Below are 24,396 nucleotides of genomic sequence, written 5' to 3' on the forward strand. Positions count from 1 at the left end.
GTCCTTCAGCTCTGGCAGTGCAGCAGATACTGGGCAGGTCCTGGTCGGTAGTCAGGGCTCTTGTTCTCTCTGGTATCAGCCATTCCTCCAGCCTGCAGGTAAGATGAGCTGTGAGGAGACAGTGTGGTGGAGAGCTCAGACATGTCACCTCTGGAGATTCTCCTCCATTACACACAAGGAATCCTTCTCCGCTCCTCAGCTTAGTATGATGGGGAGGAGTAGTGGGGATAGTGGGGGTTGTCATCATTCGCTGGCCCCTGACTGTCCTGGTGAGGGGCCCCTGCATCCAGGAGGAGAATGAATGGAGCGGGGCCCGGCCTGAGCTCAGCTGTCTCCAGTCTCTTCTCTAGGAGTTCTGGACACAGCTGAGCACAGCCCAGAGGTGGGACCTGCATCTATCAGACATTTATTTCCTGTGAAGCCACCAGAGATCTCCATGTTGGAGCCCCTGGAATCCATGTGGTGGGGGGGTCTGAGAAGCGGGGCCCCTCCAGGCTCAGGAAGTGCGGTTCTGGAGGTGACATCTGGTCTTGTCCCCTGGATGATTTCCTCTCCTCTTCTCATAAAGGCGCCTGCAGTACTAGAAGCCTCCAGCTCCTCCAGTTCTCTCCTCTTCTCCTGAACGACTACCAAGGATGGACAGGAAGGAGATCAGCAGAAGAATATTAGACCTCACCTTGGAGATCATCTCCCTGCTGAGCGGAGAGGTAAACTTTTCTAGATTTCTCTCCTCTTTATTGTATTCTGTAACAAGTCAGGCATCGGGAAGGAGAATCCATCATAGGGAGTGATAGGAAGAGTCCAGGGTTCTGGAGAACGGGCTCCAGACCTTCCAGCCCCTAGTATGGTGAGTGATGTGTCATGTGACCAGTGACCAATAGTCATGTTGTAGGAGCCATGAGAAGTTAAGTAGGCACGTTGTACCAGGAGGAGAGCACATGGCCTCTGAAGGGTTTATTCCCTAAGTGTCTCTCTCCATCCACAGGAGTACACAATAGTGAAGAAGACATCGGGGGACTGTGTGACTCCCATCATCCATCTCCAGGAGTCAGGAGGGCGGAGCAGGACCCCTCACCCCCTGATACATGAGCAGAAGATCCTAGAACTCACCCACAAGATGATGGAGCTGCTGACTGGAGAGGTGACAGTGTGGGAATGCTGGGAAATTCTCCAGTAACAGCACTGGAGGGTCTGGGTGATGACGGTGTCATTGTGTTGTCAGGTTCCTATAAGGTGTCAGGATGTCACTGTCTATTTCTCCATGGAGGAGTGGGAGTATATAGAAGGACACAAGGATCTGTACAAGGAGGCCATGATGGAGGAGCACCAGCCTCTTATATCACAAGGTAAGAGCCGTCATGTGCAGTGTCTAAACGTGTGTGCAGTGACATGTAATGGAGGAGCACCAGCCTCTTATATCACAAGGTAAGAGCCGTCATGTGCAGTGTATACACGTGTGTGCAGTGACATGTAATGGAGGAGCACCAGGCTCTTATATCACAAGGTAAGAGCCGCCATGTGCAGTGTATACACGTGTGTGCAGTGACATGTAATGGAGGAGCACCAGCCTCTTATATCACAAGGTAAGAGCCGTCATGTGCAGTGTATACACGTGTGTGCAGTGACATGTAATGGAGGAGCACCAGCCTCTTATAGCGGATCCTTTTCCATTCAGAATGCATTAGGTCAAAACCGATCCGTTTTGGGCCGCTTGTAAGAGCCAATGACGGATCTCACAAACAGAAAGCCAAAATGCTAGTGTGAAAGTATCGTAAGTCGTTGGTGTCTCAATAAAATGTGAAAAAATTCACATTAGAGCGTGTTCACACAGGGCACATTTATTGTAGACATTTCCATGTATTGGGTTGTTTCTGCAGCAGGTGCATGGATTATTACAAGCCACATTCAGGGCAGCGGGACAGTCACAGAAATGTCTGCAGCTGATCTGCTCTGTGTGAACTTGCTGGTAGATAACCAGTGACTGATCTGTGCTGCTCTTATAATCTGTCCAAAAAGGGGGGAATTTAAGGCTCCACATATAGAAACAACAGGCAGGTTCTGCAGGGGCGGGGCTTACGATGCTCCATTGTGACAGAAAAGCCAACCACTAAGTGGTATAGAGGTAGACAGACTTGTGTAGCTGTGCAGCAAATCTGTCCTCCAGCCCAAGCTTCTGTGATAAATGTGGAGCATCTCTAGATTTACTCTGTACATTTTAAACTGGATTAGTAAATCTTCCCAGTTGTTTACCCAATGGTTGCAGGGTGTCGAGAGCATGAGGCAGCAAAGCAGCTCCAAACCATGATGTCCCCACACCAGCTCCAAATCACCAGCTCCAAACCATGATGTCCCCCCACCAGCTACAAATCATGATGCCCCCATTCACCAGCTCCACCAGCTCCAAACCATGATGTCCTATCCACCAGCTACAAATCATGATGGTCCCCTTTACCAGCTACAAATCATGATGGCTTCCTTCACCAGATCCAAACCATGATGTTCCCTCCACGAGCCCCAAATAATTATGCCCCCCTTCACCAGCTCCAAACCATGATGTTCCCTCCACCAGCCCCATACCATTAGGCCCCACTTCACTCCAGTTATGATGCTCCTTGTTTTATTCAAATGATGTCTAGTTGCTGTTGAAAGGCAAAATGTGTTGGCAGAGATCAGGGCTCGTTTCCAGACATGGTCAGACTTTTCAATTTTTTTTGTTTTAAGTCATTATTTACTGTATGTAATAAAAGTCATGACCTGGTGTAAACCAGAATCCTGGACTTTGTCAGGACGTTATAGAAGCTTTGTAAGGCTGGGATCACAAGTGCAGTTTTTTTTGGGCCAAAGTTAGGAATGGATTCCAAATGAATGAACACTTCTCCTTCCTGCTGGATCAACTTCCAGCCTAATTGGAATGTTATAAGTTTGTCTGCTCTGGAGTTTACAAAAAAAAATAAAAAATTTAAAACCCAATTTTCACTTTTATCCTAACAGAAAATCCCAGTATGAAATGTGAAAATGTCATGTTACCACTAGATGACAATATCATGCAGCGCTCTTCTGGAGAAAAACTATTTTCCCTCAATGTACATCCAGGACTTCACAGTACAGATCTGTCATATAATCCTAATTATGAGGAACCTTCTCCGGACCAATCACAGATTGTTACCGCAAGTACAATTCAGAAAAGGATTAAAAGGTTTCATTGTGGTAAAGAATCCACAAACAGCTCAGGACTTTCTACACACCGAAGACGTCACAAAGGAGAGAAAATGTATTCATGTTCAGAATGTGGGAAATGTTTCACACGGAAATCACATCTTGTTATTCATGAGAGAAGTCACACAGGAGAGAAGCTATATTCGTGTTCAGAATGTGGGAAATGTTTTACACAGAAATCAAATCTTGTTACACATCAGAGATGTCACACAGAAGAGAAAGCATATACATGTTCAGAATGTGGGAAATGTTTTAGACATAAATCACATCTTGTTAAACATGAGAAAATTCACACTGGGGAAAAGCCATATTCATGTTCAGAATGTGGGAAATGTTTTACACAGAAATCAAATCTTGTTAAACATGAGAAAATTCACACTGGGGAAAAGCCGTATTCATGTTCAGAATGTGGGAAATGTTTCACACGCAAATCACATCTTTTTAGACATGAGAGATGTCACACAGGAGAGAAACCATATTCATGTTCAGAATGTGAGAAATGTTTTACACTGAAATCAAATCTTGTTACACATGAGAGATGTCACACAGGAGAGAAATCATATATATGTTCAGAATGTGGAAAATGTTTTACAGAGAAATCAAATCTTGTTAAACATGAGAGAATTCACACTGGGGAAAAGCCATATTCATGTTCAGAATGTGGGAAATGTTTTACAGAGAAATCAAATCTTGTTAAACATGAGAGAATTCACACTGGGGAAAAGCCGTATTCATGTTCAGAATGTGGGAAATGTTTTACAGAGAAACCACATCTTGTTAGACATGAGAGAAGACACACAGGAGAGAAACCATATTCATGTTCAGAATGTGGGAAATGTTTTACAGATAAATCAGATCTTGTTAAACATGAAAGACGCCACACAGGAGAGAAGCCATATTCGTGTTTAGAATGTGGGAAACTTTTTTCAGATAAATCAAGTCTTCTAAAACATAAGAAGAATCACACTTGAGAGAAGCTGCATTCAGAATGAGAAATTTTTTTTTGTTTCTAAAGCCATAATTAGGGGTCATTAGTGAAGTCACACAAGAGAGAAGCCATATGGTCACAATATAAGGAAACAATATATCACTGGGTCATAGACATGGTTTTTATTTCAGGTTGTATATTTGGATATAAAAGCTTAATTGATGTCACATAACGGCTTCTATAAAACATCTGATAAATCCTGTTTAGGAAGACATATATTCTGTTCATGACTTATATTTTAATCCTTGCAGTTAACCCTTTCTTTTTTTACTCCCTGCCTTTCCAGGACTTTTTTATTTTTACGTTTACATAGCCGTATGAGCGCTTGTTTTTTGCGGGACAAGTTGCATTTTCTAACTCCACCATTTAATATTGCAAACAATGTAGGGGGAGATGTAAAAAAATTCCATGAGGGGTGAAATTGTAAAAATAAGGCAGTTACGCAGCAGTTTTATGTTTTGATTTAACCGTGTTCCCTATACGGTAAAACTGACCTGTTACTTTCATTCTCCAGGTCAGTACATTTATGGCCATACCACATATGTATATGATTTTTTTTAGTTTTTTGTATTATTTTTTTCTAAACTTTTTTATACTTTTTTTTACAGTATATTATAGTCCCCATAGGGAACATTGGAGTGTATGAGAGTTACAATGTATTCCTATGAAGCCCTGCCACAGGCAGGGGCTTCATAGGAGCTAACATGTGGTAGCTTCAGTTCAATACGGAGGACTGAGGGTGCCGCACAATGCATCCGGTTCCCCTGATCCTCATGTGGTGTCTGCTGTATGAAACAGCAGGCACCTGGCAGCTATGGTGCATGAGAGAGCTTTTTGTTCCTTCCGTAAATTAAGTAAAAACATTCTCAACCTTCCTGATCTCTTTACTCCAGGCTAAATACATCTATACAGCTCTGTAATTCCAGCAAACCGTTCTTGTTATTGGGGTGCAAGTGCTGTCTGATACAGCAATTAACAGGGTTATTACAAGGAAATATTTCTACAGTATGTCTTATTTGCCCTTGTGCGGTGCAGTTATATGTTGTAAATCCCTTTTTGCCGTGTATTAGTGGCAAAAGAAAAATATATTTGCCGTTCGGCGCTGCAGTTATATGTCGAAAAGCCTTTAGTGGCGTATATAAGTGGAAAGAAATATATATACTCACCGTTCAGCACTGCAGTTACAGTGAGAAACAGAAGTATTTGAACACCCTGCGATTTTGCAAGTTCTCCCACTTAGAAATCATGGAGGGGTCTGAAATTCACATTGTAGGTGCATTTCCACTCTGAGAGACAGAATAAAAAAAAAAAATCTGGAAATCACATTGTATGATTTTTTTTAGAATTTATTTGTCTTGCACTGCTGAACATAAGTATTTAAACATCTGAGAAACAGCAAGAATTCTGTCTCTCAAAGACCTGTTACTGTGCTTTAAAAAAGTCCACCTCTATTACACTCAATAATCTAACTTAGTAGCACCTGTCTGAGCTCTTTAAAGACACCTGGCCACCCCACAGTCAGTCAGACGCCAACTACTACCATGGGCAAGACCAAAGAGCTGTCAACAGACTCCAGAGACAAAATTGTGGACCCCCACAAGGCTGGAAAGGGCTACGGGGCAATTGCCAAGCAGCTTGGTGAAAATAGATCAACTGTTGGAGCAACTGTTAGAAAATGGAAGAGGCTAAAGATTACTGTCAGTCTCCCTCGGACTGGGGCTCCATGCAAGATCTTACCACACCTCAGAACTACAAGGGGGGAGCTGGTCAATGACATGAAGGAGCTGAGACCACAGTTTCAAAGGTCACTGTCGGTAGAACACTACACCATCATGGTTTCAAATCATGCATTGCACGGAAGGTACCCCTGCTCAAGTCATCACATGTCCAGGCCCGTCTTAAGTTTGCCAATGCCCATCTGGATGATCCAGAGGAGGCATGGGAGAAAGTCATGTGGTCAGATGAGACCAAAGTAGAACTTTTTAGTTTAAACTTCACTCGTTGTGTTTGGAGGAAAAAGAAGGATGAGTTGCATCCCAAGAACACCATCCCTACTAAGAAGCATGGGGGGGGGGGTAACATCATGCTTTGGGGGTGCTTTTCTGTGAAGGGGACAAGACGACTGCACTGTATTATAAAGAGGATGAATGGGGCCATTTATTGTGAGATTTTGAGCATTGAAGATGGGTCGTGGCTGGGTCTTCCAACATGACAACGACCCGAAGCACACAGCCAGGATAACCAAGGAGTGGCTCTGTAAGAGGCATATCAAGGTTCTGGAGTGGCCTAGCCAGTCTCCAGACCTAAATCTAAAAGAACATATTTGGAGGGAGCTAAAACTCCTTGTAGCTCAGCGACAGCCCCGAAACCTGACATATCTAGAGGAGATCTGTGTGGAGGAGTGGGCCAAAATCCCTGTTGCAGTGTGTGCAAACCTAGTCAAGAACTACAGTAAACGTGTGACCTCTGTAATTGCAAGCAAAGGCTTCTGTACCAAATATTAACACTGATTTTCTCAGTGTTCAAAAACTTATATGTTCAGCAGTGCAAGACAAAGAAATTCTTTAAAAATCATACAATGTGATTTCCTGATTATTATTTTTTTATTCTGTCAGAGTAGGAATGCACCTACAATGTGAATTTCAGACCCCTCTATGATTTCTTTTTTTTTATTAAACTTTTTCTTTATTAATTTTCATAAATCAACACAATATACAGGTCCTTCTAAAAAAATTAGCATATTGTGATAAAGTTCATTATTTTCTGTAATGTACTGATAAACATTAGACTTTCATATATTTTAGATTCATTACACACAACTGAAGTAGTTCAAGCCTTTTATTGTTTTAATATTGATGATTTTGGCCACAGCTCATGAAAACCCAAATTTCCTATGTCAAAAAATTTGCATATTTTATCCGACCAATAAAAGAAAAGTGTTTTTAATACAAAAAAGTCAACCTTCAAATAATTATGTTCAGTTATGCACTCAATACTTGGTCGGGAATCCTTTTGCAGAAATGACTGCTTCAATGCGGCGTGGCATGGAAGCAATCAGCCTGTGGCACTGCTGAGGTGTTATGGAGGCCCAGGATGCTTCGATAGCGGCCTTAAGCTCATCCAGAGTGTTGGGTCTTGCGTCTCTCAACTTTCTCTTCCCAATATCCCACAGATTCTCTATGGGGTTCAGGTCAGGAGAGTTGGCAGGCCAATTGAGCACAGTAATACCATGGTCAGTAAACCATTTACCAGTGGTTTTGGCACTGTGAGCAGGTGCCAGGTCGTGCTGAAAAATAAAATCTTCATCTCCATAAAGATTTTCAGCAGATGGAAGCATGAAGTGCTCCAAAATCTCCTGATAGCTAGCTGCATTGACCCTGCCCTTGATAAAACACAGTGGACCAACACCAGCAGCTGACATGGCACCCCAGACCATCACTGACTGTGGGTACTTGACACTGGACTTCAGGCATTTTGGCATTTCCCTCTCCCCAGTCTTCCTCCAGACTCTGGCACCTTGATTTCCGAATGACATGCAAAATTTGCTTTCATCCGAAAAAAGTACTTTGGACCATTGAGCAACAGTCCAGTGCTGCTTCTCCGTAACCCAGGTCAGGCGCTTCTGCCGCTGTTTCTGGTTCAAAAGTGGCTTGACCTGGGGAATGCGGCACCTGTAGCCCATTTCCTGCACACGCCTGTACACGGTGGCTCTGGATGTTTCTACTCCAGACTCAGTCCACTGCTTCCGCAGGTCCCCCAAGGTCTGGAATCGGTCCTTCTCCACAATCTTCCTCAGGGTCCGGTCACCTCTTCTCGTTGTGCAGCGTTTTCTGCCACACTTTTTCCTTCCCACAGACTTCCCACTGAGGTGCCTTGATACAGCACTCTGGGAACAGCCTATTCGTTCAGAAATTTATTTCTGTGTCTTACCCTCTTGCTTGAGGGTGTCAATGATGGCCTTCTGGACAGCAGTCAGGTCGGCAGTCTTACCCATGATTGCGGTTTTGAGTAATGAACCAGGCTGGGAGTTTTTAAAAGCCTCAGGAATCTTTTGCAGGTGTTTAGAGTTAATTAGTTGATTCAGATGATTAGGTTAATAGCTCGTTTAGAGAACCTTTCATGATATGCTAATTTTTTGAGATAGGAATTTGGGGTTTTCATGAGCTGTATGCCAAAATCATCAATATTAAAACAATAAAAGGCTTGAACTACTTCAGTTGGTGTCATGGTGTGTAATGAATCTAAAATATATGAAAGTCTAATGTTTATCAGTACATTACAGAAAATAATGAACTTTATCACAATATGCTAATTTTTTTAGAAGGACCTGTACAATTCAATACAAAAAAGAAAAGGACGGTCATAGTACATATTTAAATTAATCTCAAGATATATAATCTTCTTAATGTACATACTAATAAAGTTCTGGCAGACCACATTAATCTATAAATCAAAACCAGCCTATAAAGAGGGCCCAGGATAACTACTCATCTACCTCCTTCCATAAATAAATAAGAAACCCTACCCATTCAACCCCCCCCCCCCCCCCCCAGGCCAGGCCACGGCCGTCACAAGTGCGGTGGGCGACTCCCGACTCCCCCCCAGTCTGATTCTTACTATCACCGAAAGCACTATACAACGTAGAATGTACTTCCACCTGGACTTCCCCTATTGTAGTTGGTCATCAGCTCCACTCCAGCCATTCTCCTTCAGCTATGTCCAGTGTTTCTCCCCTTTAAGTTTGATGTCCTCAAATTCCTTTATTCTGTGCATTAGTCTTTCCCAGTCAAATAGGGTAGGGGCCCTGTCCGTCACCTAATTCCTAAGTATTAGTACCTTGGCCACCAAGAATTCCTTCAACCAGCAATTCGGTACACTTTTTAATGTTCTAGATTTGAGCTCTGGGGGAATCATCCCGAGTATAACAAACTCGATGGTTGGAGAGGGGCTATTCTCCGTTGGGAACTCCATGCCCTGGAGTATGCTGTGCCAAAAAGTTTTTATAACCGGGCAGCTCCATAACATGTGAACATATCCGGCTGCGGGGCGCAGACATTTCAGACAACAAAATTATTTTTCTTTTTTTTCCATACATTTTAGAGAGGAGGTCCGGGGTGAGGTATAACCGATTTATTATTTTAAATTGTGTCAACTGATACTGGCGTGAAAGAGGCCTTCTTAATATTTTGGTATGCCTCCCGCCACTGTAAAGGGTCACTTACCCCTAAATCTGCTTCCCATTTACCAACACTCTTGAATTTAAGGACAGTGCTTAATTCCTTTCTAAATCTAGTGTAAATTTGTGATACCCTAACTTTTTTCCATAGAAATTATAACAAAAGCCTAATAGTGTCTGCGTCACCGATGCTTGAGAAAATTTGTTTCGCGTGTATGCGAGTGCATGTTTAAGTTGAGCATATCTATAATGATTTAATACCGTGATAGATGTCTTGTGAAATATTTCCCCTACAGGTTTTAGTTTACCAAAACTACAAATATGTGAGAGCATCATGATCCCTCTCCGGGTCCAATAATTGTTGTCGTTTAAAGCGAGAAATTCGTTAAGGAAGGGGTTGTCCCATAGCGGGGTAAATTCCTGGGCCTGAGTAATCTGCAGAATAGACTTGGTTTTATTTCATACTTTCTGTAGCATTGAGCTTATCGGGCACGTGCCTAAGAGTCCAGTTTCTAGTATGCTAAAAATATTCGATATAGGGTGCATCTGTTGTTTGGTGAGATAGGATAACAACATACCATCTCCCACATTAATGCACCATTGCAGTTGGGAGGCAAGATGGTATCCTTGAAAATATGGTAGACCAAGCCCACCCTCACATTCTGCCAAAGACAAATATCGAAGCTTAATGCGGACCCTTTTCCTGCCCCATATTAGATCGTTGATCAGTCTATCGATCCAGTTAAAGAAGCCTTCCTCGATCCATATGGGGTAGGGGCCGATCACATACAATATCCAGGGCAACAGGATCATTTTAATCAAGGCAATTCTGTTGATCTGCGAGAGGGGGAGTTTCTGCCAAACCCTAACCCTCTCTTTTACTTTATTTATCAGAGGAATGGTATTTCATTTGTTATAATCCCTTACTGAACTACCAATCTTTATCCCTAAATAATCCAAATGGTCCGATGGAGATATTACTTTCACCTTTAGGGCGTTTTGTGGGGGTACGCGATTCAGAGGAAAGAGGACAGATTTAGACCAGTTTATCTCATACCCGGCGACCCGGCTAAACTCGTCTATAATTTGCATAACCCGTGTGACATTTCTCCAACCGTCATTTCAATAGAGCAATACATCGTCCACATATAAACTGATCTTATCCTCCGCCTCCCTTCCTCCGAATCCCACAATTCCCTCATCCGCTCTGATCCTACAGGCCAAGGGTTCCATAAAAATTGCAAAGAGCAGTGGCGAGAGTGGGCAACCCTGCCGAGTACCTCGTTGCAAGCAAATAAAGGAGGAAATCACTCCATTAATATTAATTCTGGCCATTGGGCCATTGTTTAGCATTTTGACCCATTCAATAAAGTTTGCCCCCAAATTCATTTTATGCATAGTCTGCCAGAGAAAGGACCACTCCACCCTGTCAAAGGCCTTAGCGGCATCCAGGGACAGGATGGAGCGGTCCTCTTCCCCCCCCCCCCCCGTCTGCACATTCAAAAAGGCCCGCCGTATATTTGTCTGGATTTGCCGCCCAGGGATAAATCCTGTCTGATCTGTGTGTACTAGCCCCATGATTACCTTTTTTAATCTGTTTGCGAGGACTTTAGCAACTATCTTATAATCTGTGTTAAGTAATGATATAGGTCGATAGGCCTCTACTTTATTTTCGTCCTTCCCTTTCTTCAAAATAAGTGTAATGATAGCCTCCCTTAAAGACGTCGGTAACTTCCCAATGATGCGAGATTCGTTCAATACCTCCAGCAACCCGGGAAGTAGGATCCCCGCGTGGCTCTTGTAGATACCAAACGGAAGCCCATCCAACCCGGGGGCTGAAGACCCCTGAATCCCCAGAATGACCTCCTGTAACTCCCCTAAAAGAATAGGGGAGTTCAGGTGAGTCATGTCTGATTCAGACAGTACTGGGACCTTAATATGGTCCAGAAACTCATCTATGGGGGTTTCTGTGTCACCTGCCTCAGAGCGATATAAGTGGTTAAAGTATTTTACGAATTCCCCCTCAATTTCTACTGTTTTATCTAATTTATGACAATCACAGGTTTGAATTTGTCTAATCTTTGGGCGGGCTTTTTGGTTAGATAGTATGGAGATTAACAGTTTTCCTGGGGTTCCTGCCTCACAAAACTGATCGTATCCTTGAAAGAAAAGTTTATTCTGTGCCTTTTTTGTCATATAGTTTATGTAGTGATCGTTTGCCATTTTGAGCTTGTCCCGCATATTTGCATCATTATTTGTGCTGATCCTACTTTCTAAGTATCTTACATTTTCTTCCAGTCTTTTTTCCTCTTTAAAAAACGTTTAGATTGAATTATACCGTCAAGCCAATGTTCCAAAGGAATGAAATCAACGTTTCTATGGACATATACACTGACCCCGCGGGAGTATGTCGAGAAGCTGGAGTGGAACTGATGCCCTGCCCATTTTTTGTTAGATAAACAGGGATCACAGGTGATGTGTTTCCAATAGTGCAACTATTGCGGTGAGGTGTCGAGAGATCAAATCAAAAAATATAACCCGTTTTGTTCTGTCCCCAAGCCCGCGTACATTCCATGTTAAGACTTTTTCATTCATTACGTTTTGAAGCTAGAGTAGAGTCGTCCACCACCACCCAGCAACAACCATGGCCGTGCCCTAACCCTAACCCTCCCACCCCCCGCCCTCCTTCCCCCCATACTGGTTTACTGATGAGAAACATCCTGTCAACCTCTTACATTTCTCCCATCCTCCAATCCGACATTGACTCTAAAGAAAGCTGGTCGGCTGCCCAATAGTGTTAGGGGTGCTGTTATATCACCAAATCAACGCAGTACCCCAATTTACAGACTAACTTGTCTATAGCCAGCAACACGCCCATCACCCCCGTTGCGTTATGTTGGCCCACGTAGTATAGATTTAATTATTATTTTTTTTCCCCTTTTCCTTTCCCTTTCTTTTGTAGAGAGTTAGTGAGTTATGCACATTAGTATTAATGTTAATATCACCCGTAGGCGGGCGCTTTCTCATCGATCTTCAGCCAGCCAGCCAGGAGTGAAGAGAGCTGGTCAACGGGTAATGAGGTCCTGTAATGCCGTCACCTTCCCCTGATGTATGGATGCAGAGATGCAGCAACCACCTGAAGGCACAGGGTACTCACTCCAAACTTCAGCCAGCCAGCCAGGAATGAACAAAGCTGCACAGCGGGCGATGGAATCCTGTGTTGCCGTCACCTTCACCAGATATGGGGGTGCAGAGATACGGCGGCCGCATAGAGGGTCCGGGTATGGCGGGTCACGTGATCTTGTTCCCCCGCTAGTGTCTGCAGTATCGTGCAGCCCGGTCGCGATCTTGCAGCTGATATCCCACACTACCCGGTCACTGGTAGGTGCATTCCCGAGTACCTTAGTGCGGTCTCAGCTGTCTGTCCCTCCAGCGATCCATATTCATTTACCCTGAGCCGATCGGATGCTGAGGGGGTAGAGGGTAGGGGGGGTAGGGGCCGGGCGAGGAAGCGACGGGGGGGTGTTACCCAGGCGGTCACGTGGCACGCCTACGTAGCTGCGTCACTACGTCATACCACTGCGACGTTCCCAACTATGATTTCTAAGTTGGGGAACTTGCAAAATTGTAGGGTGTTCAAATACTTCTGTTCCTCACTGTATATGTTGAAAAGCTATTAGTGGCGTATATAAGATGAAAAAGAAAAATATATTCGCTGTTCAGCATGGCAGTTATATGTTGAAAAGCCCTTAGTGGCATATATAAGTGGAGAAAGAAAAATCTATTCACCGTTCAGCGCTACAGTTATATATTGAAATGCCTTTAGTGGCGTAGAAAAAGAAAAATATATTTGCCGGTCAGCGCTTCAGTTATATGTTGAAAAGACCTTAGTGGCATATATAAGAGGAAAAAATATATATTCGCCGTTCAGTGTTGCACTTATATGTTGAAAAGCCTGTTTGTCGTGTATTAGTGGCAAAATAAAAATATATTCGCCGTTCAGCGATGCAGTTATATGTTGAAAAGCCTTTAGTGGCGTATATAAGTAGAAAAAGATAAATATATTCTCTGTTATATGTTGAAAAAAACTATGCTAGTTTCCTACAAAGGTGTTTAACCCTTCACTACCTGACTTCATCTCCGTACTTACCCTGAGCCACTGGTGTCTATTGACCTCTATTTTTCAGCAGTCACTTACCCCCTTATTTAAAGATGGCACCTGCAGCTAATTGATGATCGCGTACCTTCATATGCCGTGGTCAAATGTGAGCATGGCATCTGAGAGGGCTAGAACCTGGAAGCGTGCTCCCTTTCTATAAAATAATGTTAAAAAATAACATCATGGGATTCACCACATGTGAAAAACACCCAAACTATTAAAATACTAAAAAGTTATTGCAAATGGTGAATGGAGCAAAGGAAAAAAAATGGCCAATTCGCTGTATTTTATCACTTTATTCACGTAAAAAATGAGACCCCACACATCTTAGTAAACTTGACTATAGAAAAGTTTTGGGGTCAGAATATAGCAAAAAGAAAACAATTATTTTTCAAACATTTCGATTATTTTTTTATATTAAAATTCAAGAAACCTATACATATGTGGTATCGTCAGATTTGTACTGACCTGGAGAATGAAGACACAAGTCAATTTTTCCACATAGTGAATGCCGTTAAAAAACAACAACTTAAAACTGTGTCGGAATTGCATTTTCCTTTCCAATTACATTTGGAATCCCCCCCGCTTCCCCCTACATTCTATGTAATATTAAATGGTGGCATTAGAAACTACATCTCATACGGCTATGTGAACGGAAAAATAAAAAAGTTAGAGCTCTGTGTAGTAAGGGAGTAAAAAACAAAGCCTACTCCATGAGGCGCAAACCTGAGGGTTTCTCTGCAGTAGAGTACAGATCGCAGTACAGCAAATAAAAGTAGAAGATCAGAGGGGCAATTAGCCAACTCACTTTGGACTAGCCCAAAGCAAAACCATTTAAAATGACACAGTGGATCCACATCTGCTTCGTTACACTGATCATTTTGTTGTCAGGAAGATAAGCCAACAGCATAAAAGTCTGAAGGAGACAGAGGAGCCTGGAGACAGAGGGGTCTGAATGGTATAGAGGGGTCCAGGGGGTCAGAGAAGTCTGGGGGGGGTGGAACAGAGGAGCCTGGAGGGCAACAGAGGAGTCTGGAGGAGATAGAGAGGTCTGGAGGGGGCAGAGAAGTCTGGAGGGGAACAAAGGAGCCTGGAGCAGATAGAGGGTTCCAAATAGTATAGAGGGGTCCGGAGGGGGCAGACGTGTCTGGAGAGGACAGAATGATCTTGTAGAGGGTTTCTCTTCTCTCCCTGTTCTGAACACACACACTCTTATTTGAGCCAAGTGTGTATGTGTATGGAAGAGTCATAAAGCTAGACAGGGAGAGCGCAGAAATGGGGCGGACTACAGGTACCAGATATCAGACACTCAGCAATAGCCGTTCACCTTCTACAGCACAGACACCTGGTCCTGAGATGCAGCACGTGATCCTCCACAGGTCCATGGTCCAGCTATTTATTTATTGATGTGCCTTGATTTTCTATACTCCTGTCACGGTGCGGTGTGGGTGGGAAACTCCACCCCGAGCACAGGAGGGAAGAGGGGCAGGATCTAGGCTACACAGGCTTGGATTTATATAGTGACCAGCTGAAAAAATCAGGTGACCACAATTAACCTTAGCCACACCTTCATGTGTGATGAAAAGATTTTGTATTGGAAGCTGGATCGCTGTTCTTCTTTTTGGACACTGTCTTCACGCTATGTTCCCGGCGTGTTCTGTGCTTCCATCATTATTTATAGCCAGGTGAGCGCACCTCCTTTTCTTTTTTGCTTACTATGAGAAAGGGGGTTTGTTTTGCCTTTAACGAGGCAACTTGTAAATGGTTAAATAATTGCCGTTACAAACACGAATGTTCCTTTTGTGGTGGAGGACACCCCATGGTCCGTTGCTTCAAAAGTTCCCATATTTGCCTCACAAAATGTTTAAAAGAAGATTTATCTATTTGGTTTGAATTTTTGGATGTTTTTAATGGTGCAAGTTGTTGGCAGGAGGAACTTTTAGATTCCGTCGTGCTGGGTCTTTTCATGGATGCAGCTAGTAGCTGCGGTTATGGCGCATTTTGGAATGGTAGTTGGTCAGCGGAAAAATGGCCTGTATCCTGGGTTAATTCTGGTGTTACTACCAACATAGTGCTTTTAGAACTTTCTCCTGTAGTGGAAGCAGTAGTCATTTGGGGTGCTGAGTTAAAAAATAAAAGGATTTTACTCCATACGGACAATAAAGGAGTTCTTTTTGCTATAAATACTTTGTCGTCCAAATCTGAGCTAGTAGTGAAATTATTAAGACATTTGGTCCTTTTTTGCATGCAATGTAATATTTGGATTAAGGCGCATCTAATAGCTTAGCGGACTCTTTATCTCGTTTGCAGCTCGCAAAATTCCGGGAACTTGCTCTGGATGCAGAGCGGGAAGGGATCCCTTGCCCTCGTCATCTTTGGGACCTTATTTGGGACTAATTTCTGCTAATATTAAAGGTTCACTGGCGCCAGGAACATGGGCTGCATATGCAGCCGCATGGAGGGACTGGTTATTGTTTAAAGACTCGTGTCAGGTTGATGCTAAGTGTGACGATGTTAGTTTAGGTTTGTCATTTGCCAGCTTATGTGAAAGGAATCTGTCGTTTTCTGCAGTTTCTAAATTTGAAGCAGCAAGATGGGGCTTACATGAGTCTGTGATCTGTAGAATTGCCTTTTTGGATTCTCATAGAGTTAAGCTATATGATAGACCTGATTTAATGTTATAGGACTAAATTATTTTCTATTTTACAGGCAGTCATTGGGTGGTATGGGTTGTGGGCCACTCGTATATAATTTTGGGCTCAGAAGCGAGCTGAACAAAGATCTTATTCAGCAAATTTATCACTCAACAGATCGGCTTTACAAGTCTTTTGGTGGGGTGTTAGAGGACTTGTTGAAATCCATAAATTAATTGCAAGATGGCTCGATCCTGATCTTTTGCTAATTCATGCGGGAGGTAATGACATTGGTAAAAGGAAGACATGTGAGTTGCTATGGGAACAGAAAATTTAAGTTCTGTGAAAAAATTTGAAAACCGATAAATAGGGCAATGGATACATTTCTAGCACTGCTCGGTGGCTTTAGTTATAGCCATGAAGATTTGGAAGGTTTTGTGCCGGGTTTGTTCAGAGCAGATGATGTGCATCTGTCTGATATTGGCATCAATATTTTTAATCTCGGCCTGCAAAATATAATTGAAAAATGGCTGCAATGTTTGTGGGGGGCCTCGCTTTTTTAAGGCTTGGCTTGTGGGGCTTTATCAGTCAGTGTTTCTGAGTGGATGTCAGTATTTATTTAATGGTTATGATGGTTCATTAATTTATTAATGCTGATAATTTTTATTTATAAAATTATTTATTATATCCCTTAATAAAGCAATGCGGCCATTTCATTCCAATAAATAAGTGGTAGTGTATTCATTTTTAGTGTTAAGTTATGCAATTTGAAGGGTGCCATTTCCCTCCATGCTTCTGACATAGACTCCAATTCATTAGCATTGGAGTCTATCAGAGTTTCAGACAGGGTCTTCTTGGGAACATAGCTGCTGCATCCTCGGATCATTCAGAAGGACCGAGCACCATCTGGGTACCCCGATCCCCACTAGCTTTTTGAGCTCCCAGATATTGTAGTCACATTTTACAATGGGATCTGAGGAGTTAAAAGTATGTGACTGACGTTATTGTCAATTGCATAAATTATCCCTCGGTGTCTGCTGTTTAAAACAACAAGCACTTAACGGCTATAGCGCCTGCTGCACTTGCGAGTGGGCGCCATCTTTAAATATCCAACTCACAATGTACCGTATATTTAAAGGGCTCTTCTGAGATATTATAACTGATGACCTATCCGTATCTGATCAGTGGGGGTCTGACATCCAGGACCTCCGGTGATCAGCTGTTTGAGAAGGCACCAGGGCTCCTGTGAGCGCTGTGCCCTTCTCTGTGCTTTTCCTAGGCCATGTGACGTCACCTTCTTTGATCAAGTGGCCTAGTGAATGGGGCTGAGCATGATACCAAGCGCAGCCACTATAAAATGTATGGCACTGAGCTTCGTGAAGCTGGCCAGCAAAGACCTGTCCTAGGTTGCTAATATAGCTTATATGTTTATACAGCTAGACCTGCCATCAACCTTAATATAGTTCCTATATTTGTGTGTTAATGACAAAAGCAGAGTTATTTACAGTGACTTCATATTTGGATGTCATGTAACAGTTATATATTATGTTCACAGAAGAAGAAAAGATAATATGCCTTTAAGATTCATTATATAATGTAAGGTAAGCTCAATGACCCAGCAGAAACAACAAAAAACATAGAGTTATATTGTTGTTGCTGGGCAGAAGTATTTACCAATCACAGTCAGCCTCACACACAGCCTGTGTGGAAAATTTCCCTAGCAGGAGCTGCTGGAATCATTATTCACCAGAGAGATGAGCTGAACAGACACACACTCCACCAAGAGCTGTGTTTTATGGAAGCAGAGAGGCCAAAATAGGTATTTAAAACAGTTATATAATGCTTGTTAATATAGTGATTAGAACTGTATACTGGACCAATTATGTGTGTTTACTTATAGTTCCAAGAATTGCAAACTACAAGGTCACAATTGCAACCATTCAAATTCCATATTGCAATCCAAATTGCATACAACCAGATCATAATCAGACAATCTGCAAATATTTACTGCAAATTGCAACCAAATTCAGCAAGTAGAACTATTAGTTAGACCTCAGATATACCTCTCAGAGAGATCATAAAGTGCTTAAATAACTTAAAGTAAGAGTACAGATACTGAAGAGAGAAAAATATCCACCATTTTATGTTGAATGGCAAGACTGAACAGTTGAACCACCATCTTATGCATACCACCATTTCGTGATAATTTATTCAACACGTCTTATTTACATGGACTATGTGCTGCGGCGGCGGCAGTGTTATATATGAAGAAAAGTTGAAGTTAATAAAGAAGTTATTTCAAGCATTTGGTGTGCTCTTTAAACCTACTGTTTCCATAGAACAGCGCCAGAGGAATTACAGAGTAACAGACAGTCTGGTTAGACTAAAAGTCAGAGATATCAAAATTATTCTAATGCCACAGCGCAAAATGCTGCTTCTGCCACAATCTGTGAGGAGGCCGTGGCGCTACTGCCATCACTTAAATAAACGTATCCTTTTGAATATGCCAGGAAACATTTCCTTCACTTTGGATATTGTTTAGGCTGGCTGGGGGACAGGGTGGTTCATCTAGGACATGGATGGTACACTTATGACTGCTGTCCACACTACTGACTGTAAATAACAGACAAAGTTATCAACTAAATGAGTTGCTTAATGAAACACTATTTGATATAGTGCAGTGCGCAATACTGTTCTGTGTAGCATACTGTATTGTGTGCTAAAATGCATACATTCCTGTGCGTGAGACTGAAAAATGAACAAGTAATATCTCCAGCTCTAGGGTGGGTACCAGGCACCAGTCCAACACTGCTGGAGGGTAGGGGTTAGGTTGAGAATTTGGCATGGGAGGGCATTCCAATTTTTACCTCAGGCAGCAGAAAGGCTAGGTTCACCTCTGCCCCTGGCCACAAAGCACTGAGGGAAGGGGCGCTCAAGCTGAACTCTTGCACCAGGGCCCATGAGCCTATAGCTAGACCCCTGTCTATAATAGCAGCCTGGAAGTGCTGGGAATTGTAGTTCTCTCCTTTAATTTTTTTTCATATTTTCTTTTCAAATGTTTTTATTCCAGGTTGACATTATAAAGCACATGCAGTGCGGTATGATAGGTGTTACTTTACAGTGACATGTCATCAATAAAAGTCCCAAGATAGACAATCAGGATAAAATGATGGAGCTGCTAAGTCAACCTTCCGACACTAGTCTGTTTTTGCATAAGTGGGGGGAAAGGGGGTGAAGGGGAAAGGGAGGGAGGGTGGTTATGGGGGTTAGTAACACAGCTTAACTAAGAAACCCTAACTTATCACCCCACAAATCACAGGGTGGGTATAACACAACAAAAGCCCAACGTGATCACTTTTACTCCACAGTTGATAGATTCAAAATCTGAGCAGGCAGGCGGCACACAGGGACCCCTAGTGAACCATCAGATGGATTCCTGTCCCTGAGATTGGCAGATCGCCTAATATAACACGGGTCTGATACTAGAAGGTGAGCTGGAAACAGTCCTGAATAGACCTTTTCACCTGGAGGGGCTGCATATCTATAAAACTTTCCCAGCAAGTAAAGAACTGCTTCCATGGGTCTCCTTCCTGGAAGATGCCTCCACCCAGTTCATCTTCAGTAAGAAGGAGACTTTCTCGAGAAATAGCTTAAATGGCGGGGGCGCAGGGTCGATCCAGGTATGGAGGATGGTCTTGATTCCTGCAGCTGCTATGAGACATAATAATTTCTGACAGCGACTTTGATTTTTTTGACAGACTGGAAATGCTGGGGGTTGTAGTTCTCTCCTCTGATTACTATAATTACAGTCTAGAAATGCTGGTAGTTGTGGTTCTCCTTTCTTTACATGATTATGGGGGGTGGCCATTTTTCCTGATGTGGAGAGCAGCATTTAGAGATTTGATTTATAGCAGCTACATGGACTATGGGCACAGTAGACAAGAGTGGATTGTGGGCATGCTTTGTGATCTGAGCAGAGGTCATTGTGCAGGGGGGGGGGGGGTAAGCTGTGACACCTATTGTAAATGGCTACCAAATTGTTACCGGACAGAAAAATCGCAAAGAATTGCGGACCCACAAGGAGCCTTAACTATCACCAAAGAAATTGCACAAAAATCTTTGCATAGTAAATATAAATAAACTTTGTTGACAATGTAAAATACATACAGTACATGAAGATAAAAAAAAAAAGGCAACACAAGGGAGAGGAATAGGACCCAAAGAGGGTCTGGGAGGTCAGCACACCAGGAGTCAGGGAAAAATATATTAAGATAATCAGATGCTGGTCACCAAGACACCTCAAGACAATAAGCCCCAAGCAATGGCAAATGGAGACAAATGTGTGGATAAAAAGACTTGGTGATTAAGAGAAAAGGATACGCATACCCTAAGTGGTGTGTCGATCTCTCAGCCACCTCCTGACCCAACGCTGTTTCGCCAGTCAATCTGGCTTCTTCTGGGGATGTGAAACAATGAACAAGCACTCCCCTAATATACTGCCCACACAGGTGTGTGAAAGGATTAATTAAAAACTTAGGTAACACCTCCATCAGTAGTCATGGAGCTTTAGGTCTAGTGGACCAATCAGTGCCCAGAATAGGGGCGGAAAGAAGCTGACACAGCGCTGACCGCAGCCTCAGAACAAAGAAGAAAAAAAAAAAAAAGACTGCATGACCGCGCCATCACAGACCCAACCTAACCACGCCTCGCCATTATAAATGGTGGATCCTGTGTTATCTATACTGAGATGTTAAAAATTATAGAATTAGTCTGGCGTTGTATCTCCTCCTGTGAGCGCTGCAGGTCCCTTGTGAAGTGGGTTCAATTCACACCAGACTCAAAAAGCAAGAGAAACAGATGACGCTGCTCCTCTAGGATCCACAATCAGATAAGATCCTAGACGGCTCCTCATTTACTCCTTCTCCATGCTGCCAAACACTGCTTCTCATGTTGATTGCGGTACGGCTTCCACACATTATGCATCCTCAGCTCCTATGTAAATCAGGGAGCAGAGACAGTGACGCAGCGCAGACACTCGGACAGCAAAAGACGGATTTATGATACTCACAGGAGTTGTCACGAATGTTCCTTGACAAGTGCCAGGAGATCAGGAAGACCGGCAACACGTGGTCTGATCTGACAAGTTCCTTGTGGATCAATTTGTGTCTGTGTTGTTTTGGTAATGGCCACACCCCTTGCTTCAGGTGTCCTTGTGTGGTCATTTAACCTTTTCTATTTATTTCTGCTTCTTCCTCTTGGGGGTGCAGTTTGTAGCATCAGTTTCTGTAGCATCAGTTTGTTGGATCTCGGTTGAGCTCATGGCGTTTTCTTTGCTCCATTTGAAGTTAAGTGTCGTCTTCCCCTTTTGTATTTTGTTTGTTGTATTTCCCTGTCTTTTGTATCTAGGCTTGAGGGAGACTCCTGTTCATCCTTCTGGTGGAGGAACAGGTCATCTCAAGTTCTGGCACTATTACCAGGGTACTACAGGGTGAGTTAGGGCCCTAGGTTCCGGTGTATGAACTTTCCTACCATCAAGGTCTGTTCATACTGATAGATAGTTAGGACTTGCATTAAGGTTGCTATAGGAGATGACCTGCTCCTTTACCCTAGTTTCCAGGCCTAGTTCCTGTCCCCCCCCCCCTTCCCTCCTATGCTCGGTGTGGAGTTTCCCACCCACACCACACCGTGACATTATAAACCGCCGAAAACCGTCATTTTATTCATTTGTGTGCAGCCATGGATTCCATTGCTACACTGGCAGGTCAGCTGCAAGTGCTGTCTTTGGAGGTAGCTGACCTCTGCACGGCCGTCTCTCAGATCCAGAGACTGCAGGCTGTTGGTCCTGGTGGTGGGGTTACCAGACTTGTCTGGAGCCTAAAGTTGCTCTCCCGGACAGATTCTCTGGGGGGACGTGATAATTTCATTTTATTTAGAGAGGCGTGTAAACTATGTTTTAGGCTACGTCCTGTAATGACCGACGTCACGCACAGGGAGGAAAACAGGGAAAGCCCTGCCCAAGGGAGAGGGAAAGGTGGTGACCCCTAACTCACCTTGCGGCTGGAACCTGACTGCCCTGACGTCCCTAGACGGGTTCCTCACCCGTGCGGCGATCACGTGCCTAAACCCTGGCTTTCCCTGAAATGAGCCCTAGATAGTGAACGGGCCGGTGGGATCGCTAGTCCGCACCACTGCACTAAGAGGGAAACACCAGGGAGAGGACAGACAAATACAGACAAACACATACACCCAGGTGGGCGACCACAGCAGTCCACAAAGGTCCAACAGGGATCCGGAGGGTAGCGTTCTGAAACAACAATCAGAGAACGCAGCAACACAGCTCCAGTGGGTCAGAATAGATGTCCAGGCAGGAAGCTCTATCTCTGGCAACCAGAGAAGTGTGAGAGAGGAATATAAGGAGGTTTGGGAGTGCTGGACAAGGAACAGCTGAGGAGAAGGAGCTACGGATCCATGAGTGAGCCAAAAGGGTTTGCAAAGCAAACCCAGAAAGCTACCATAAGGAAAACAGCCCTATCTTAAATAGAGCGTGCAGCCAACCGCTGCGACTTCCTGACCCCGGGTATAACGGAGTCAGGCGTGGTTCTCGATACCCTCGTGACAGTACCCCCCTCTCTACGAGGGGCCTCCGGACACTCAGGACCAGGTCTCTCAGGATGAGAGGCATGAAAAACCCGAACTAACCTGTCGGCGTTTACCTCAGACGCAGGAACCCACATTCTTTCCTCAGGACTGTAACCTCTCGAGTGCACCAGATATTGAAGAGAGCGGCGGACCCGACGAGAATTAACAATTTTGGATATCTGAAATTCTAGATTACCATCCACGACAACAGGAGGGGGTGGCAGCGGTGATGGTTCTAGAGGTGGAACATATTTTTTGAGTAACGACTTATGAAAAACATTATGAATTTTAAAAGTCTGAGGTAACTCGGGGTTGATGATGGCTACAATTTTGTAAGGGCCAATAAACCTAGGACCCAGTTTCCAAGAGGGAACCTTCAATTTAATATTCCTAGTAAACAACCACACATAGTCATTCACTCCTAGGTCCGGACCTGGCGACCGTCTCTTATCAGCCATGCATTTGTATTTACCTCCCATATTTTTCTTGACTTAGCAGCTCCATCAGTTAGCTTGCACCTTCTGCCATACCGATGAAAGAGATGACGAAAAACGTTCCTCTTCAGGAACCCCAGAAGACCCCCCCTCTTTGAAAGTACAGAATTGGGGATGAAAACCATATGCACCAAGAAATGGTGACTTGCCAGTGGATTCCTGACGACGATTATTTATGGCAAACTCAGCTAACGGTAAATATGACGACCACAACTCTTGGTTTTCAGACACAAAACATCTTAGATATGTCTCAAGGTTTTGGTTGGTACGCTCAGTCTGTCCATTCGACTGAGGATGGAAAGCTGAGGAAAAGGACAAGTGTACCCCCAAACGGGAACAAAAAGCTTTCCAAAATGTAGAAATAAACTGGGTTCCCCGATCCGAAACAACATCGGAGGGGACCGCGTGAAGCTTCACGATTTCACTGACGAATACCTGAGCAAGAGTCTTAGCATTAGGTAGTGCGGGTAACGCAATGAAGTGTACCATTTTGCTAAACCTGTCCACTACTACCAAAATAACAGTTTTACCCGCAGACAAAGGTAAGTCAGTTATAAAATCCATTGACAGATGTGTCCACGGTCTATTGGGAATGACAAGTGGTAATAGAGACCCTGCAGGACGTGTATGTGAAACTTTTGCGCGCGCACAGGTAGAACAAGAAGACACAAAATCCAATACATCCTGACGCAACCTTGGCCACAAAAAACGACGAGACAATAGCTCCAAGGTTGCTTTACTACCCGGGTGCCCAGCAAGTGCCGAATTATGATGTTCCTTTAATAATTCGAAACGTAGGTTCAACGGTACAAACAATTTCTCTGAGGGGCAAGAGACCGGGGCGTCCCCCTGGGCCTCTAACACCTTCCCCTCCAGAGCAGAGTGTACCGCAGAGACAACCACTACTCTTTGTAGAATGGGCACCGGATCACTCACATTACCCCCTCCAGGGAAACAATGAGATAGTGCATCAGCCTTGGTGTTCTTTGCCCCAGGACGATAGGTAATCACAAAGTTAAACCTGGTAAAAAATAGCGACCACCTAGCCTGTCTAGGGGTGAGACGCTTAGCTGATTCGAGGTACAGGAGAT

The 24,396-nt window shown here is 43.7% G+C and overlaps 1 protein-coding gene and 1 pseudogene across 2 annotated transcripts in view; one reads left to right on the forward strand and one right to left on the reverse strand.

Annotated features, from left to right (window-relative positions):
* The window catches only part of LOC122924957, a 291,897-nt pseudogene that overhangs the window by 222,399 nt on the left and 45,102 nt on the right, over positions 1–24,396 (reverse strand).
* Positions 1–24,396, forward strand: part of LOC122924959 (gastrula zinc finger protein XlCGF26.1-like) — a 125,386-nt gene that overhangs the window by 24,835 nt on the left and 76,155 nt on the right. Inside the window, exons 2-3 of one of the 2 annotated variants that reach the window (XM_044276502.1) lie at positions 3,232–4,053; positions 5,174–5,184. In XM_044276502.1, coding sequence (XP_044132437.1) covers positions 3,232–4,053; positions 5,174–5,184 — 833 coding nt within the window. Of the gene's footprint in view, positions 1–3,231; positions 4,696–5,173; positions 5,185–24,396 lie in introns of those variants that run through there. The other variant, XM_044276503.1, reaches the window with a different exon arrangement.

Source organism: Bufo gargarizans, chromosome 1 (genome assembly GCF_014858855.1).
Source record: "Bufo gargarizans isolate SCDJY-AF-19 chromosome 1, ASM1485885v1, whole genome shotgun sequence".
NCBI classification, from domain to species: Eukaryota; Metazoa; Chordata; class Amphibia; order Anura; family Bufonidae; genus Bufo; species Bufo gargarizans.